The following is a 3,188-nucleotide window of genomic DNA, read 5'->3' as shown; positions in this document are numbered from 1 at the left end:
GCCATTTTGAAAAAAAATTCTATTGAATATCCGTTGAATTTATCCGATCGAATCTTGCAACTTTTATTTGAAACGATTTTGACATTTTTCCAATTATCTACTACGAAACGAATTATTTTTTTCAAAATATCGCATCGGAATATGCATCAACATCAAAGACTACACGTAAACTTTGCCAATTTAACGGAATTTGTAAGTATAATAATATCAAAGATAGCCATGTTATCCTACTCATTTTAAAACACCCTGCATACAGCACGATAGAGAGGTCTGTTACGCATCTACATTCCTCGGCGCTTCCTCAGGGTGTAATCTTTGTGCTTAGATAATAATACTAGACTTTTCTACTTTGGTATATACCTAATGTACTATTACATAGAATCACATAAAATATCAATAATATCAACCCCTAACCTTATAATGACAAACAGAAGTTTTGAAAAAATTTTGAATAGCTTGAAAACTTTTGAAATACAATATAGTGTGTTCTATTTAAAATAGGAAAGTTGCTATCCACATCCGGTAAAACTGGAACTGACACAATGATGATAATATTTTCTTTCTATATATCATGGAAAACGAGGAAAACTATGTTAGTACCTATGCACATATTCAGATTTCAATTATTAATGGGAGTCCGAATACTTTTAGATGACGGTTTGCGTGATTACCGATAAATTAGTATTGTTAAGTATCCATCTATGAATATTATTATTGTCCCGTATATATTAATTATAAAATTTAGCAATAAATGCCGGCAGGACAATTATTTATGTCTTAATTTCTTTCATATTAAAAATTCTTTCAAACCTCATGTAAATACAAAGGTACATATTAAATAGGTAAGTGTGAAAATAAATAATGATTAACACTTATCTAATTTTTCATTTCATGTATAGTGTGCATTTCACATCCATTCGCATTTCGCATGTAATGTATTTTCGTGGACTCGTTATAAGCGTTACTATGTATAACACTCAAGAAGCAAGTCTAAAGTCTATATCAATGTCTACTTACAGTAGAATTTCGGGAAAGTACAAGGGAAGTTTGGGGGAAGTACTGGGAAGTACGGGGAAGTATGAGGAAGTAAAGGGAAGTACGGGGAAGTATAGGGAAGTTAAGAGGAAGTACTGGAGGACTTCCCCCGAAGGGGAAGTATTGTACAAATTTTAGGTCTGGTGTTTACCCCCTGATACAGGGTGTTACATATCAGTATGTAAAAAAAAATTGGGCGGTAAAGGGGGATCAAAACAAGCACTTTTTCCAAATAAACAGAGGCTCCAAGTGTTTCGTTTTGGAGTTACCGCCAAAAAAATGGTGAAATTTGCATGTCTTGCTTAATCTTTTTCTCAGTAACCATACGAGTTACGAAGACACGTTTTTGAATAAGTTTTTCAAAATTCCTGCCACGAAAGGGCGCACCCCTAAATGGGGTTGCGAGAAAAATTCTGATTTCGACGAAATTTGGTATTTGGAAGTTTTTGAACATGAAAATCACTAAACTGAAACTAGTTTTTGAAAATTTAAAAAAAACAAGGACAAGGAAAATGTAGAGAATTCCACGAAATTTGTTGTGTACATGCTTGATGAGTTACGGAACAAAATTGTCAAACAGTAAGAGCTAAATATACCTACCTTGGGATCTGCGCCAAGGGAAGAAAATGTGTTTGTTAAATCCCTGTACGACGTTACCCTTAAACGTTGATGACATTTTGGTCGCTTTTCGGAACCGTGAAAAATAGCTGAGCTTAAACGTGGATTGGGCGAACACTTCAAGATTAAGGATTTGGGTACTGTGAAGAATTGTCTTGGTATACAATTTGAGAAATCAGTTCAAGGGATACAAATGTGTCAATCCGGATATATTTAAATTTTACTGGAACAATTCAGGATGACGACATGCAATCCAGTAGCAACTTCAAGTTAAAGAAAAAGTTTCCGTATCGTGAGTTGGTCGGAGTTCTTACTACTCGACTTGATATTTGGTTTCCGGTGAATTACCTGGGGCAATTTAACAACTGTTATGGCATCAATCACTGGACAGTATCGAAGCGACTGTTACGGTATCTGAAGGGAACCATTGACGTAGGATTTATTTTAGGTTCAAATTCAGTAGCGATTGCTGGATTTATCGATTCAAATTGGAGCAACAATTCCGACAATAGGAGACGTTTCTTTGGGTACATATTTATACTCAACAGAGGCCCTCTGTCGTAGAAATCAAGAAAGCACCGTATAGTAGCTATGTCAACTACAGAGGCAGAGTATATGAGTATGACATATTGATATAAACCACTTAAGGTTTACTCAAGATTTATCAAGGAGGAAAACATTTGATTGTACATACGATAAAGGTTACAACTCCTGAAACTGAATGAACTATGTAGTTTGAACGTATTTTCAAAATTTCAAAACGTATAAATACTTTAAAAATAATAACATTTTAAATTTTACAATGGAAAAGGAGTCTATTTTTAGGTGACAATTGAAGTGCTGTTTTCAAATTGGATTATTTTCTGCAATTGCTGAAATAAAGGTGAGTCCTCTAATAAGGGTACCAACAATTCCTTAAAAAAACACCCTTTATAGCTTTAGGGTTATAAATCCTAATGCATCCCCAACCAAATTTTACACAATATAAAATTTGGAAGAATTATTCATTAATGGAGCACAAGTTTTGCTTGTCGGTTCGTGAGACTACTAGTCTATACCAGCGGTGTGCTGCCAGGGTTCCTGGAGGGATTTCCTGTAAGTTGGTTCTTGTATCCACGGCAGTGCTCGGCTGATGAGCTTGTTTATGTCGTCCTTTAACCTACAAAGGGCGAAGAGACGGTCTTTCGGGCATCTGTATAGGTACTGTATTAGTAGGGGAGCTAACACGAAATCCACTGAACGAGAATGATCAAAATTTTAACCGATGGTGTTCCATTTTGCCCTATCAGAGTATGCTAAAATCGATCGTCTGCCGCCTCAGGTCATACGACTTAAGGCGCTGCGGGTACTTCTTGTGGTATCAATTCTGAAAGGTTGTTTTTCGAAAAAATAAGTTATATACCAAATGAAAACGTTGATAATAGCTCTTAAAAAAATATTTAAAAAAATCCCGCGCATTTGATAACTCCGTAAAAAAACAATTCTTAGTCGGTTTTTCACGAACTTTCTACGGATATAACTAGGTTACGGTGGGA

General features: G+C 35.3%; 1 protein-coding gene across 1 annotated transcript; it reads left to right on the top strand.

Moving 5' to 3' along the window:
* Nucleotides 1-966: 966 nt before the first annotated feature.
* Nucleotides 967-2,217, top strand: LOC116173506. Its single transcript, XM_031491008.1, has 2 exons — nt 967-1,155; nt 1,891-2,217. Exons 1-2 carry the CDS (start codon nt 967-969, stop codon nt 2,215-2,217), a joined length of 516 nt encoding a protein of 171 aa, XP_031346868.1.
* The last annotated feature ends 971 nt before the right edge of the window (nt 2,218-3,188 follow it).

This window comes from Photinus pyralis, unplaced genomic scaffold (assembly GCF_008802855.1).
Source record: "Photinus pyralis isolate 1611_PpyrPB1 unplaced genomic scaffold, Ppyr1.3 Ppyr1.4_LG6, whole genome shotgun sequence".
NCBI classification, from domain to species: Eukaryota; Metazoa; Arthropoda; class Insecta; order Coleoptera; family Lampyridae; genus Photinus; species Photinus pyralis.
Note: the sequence above shows the minus strand (reverse complement) of the source record. Positions and strands in the feature narration are given on the sequence as shown.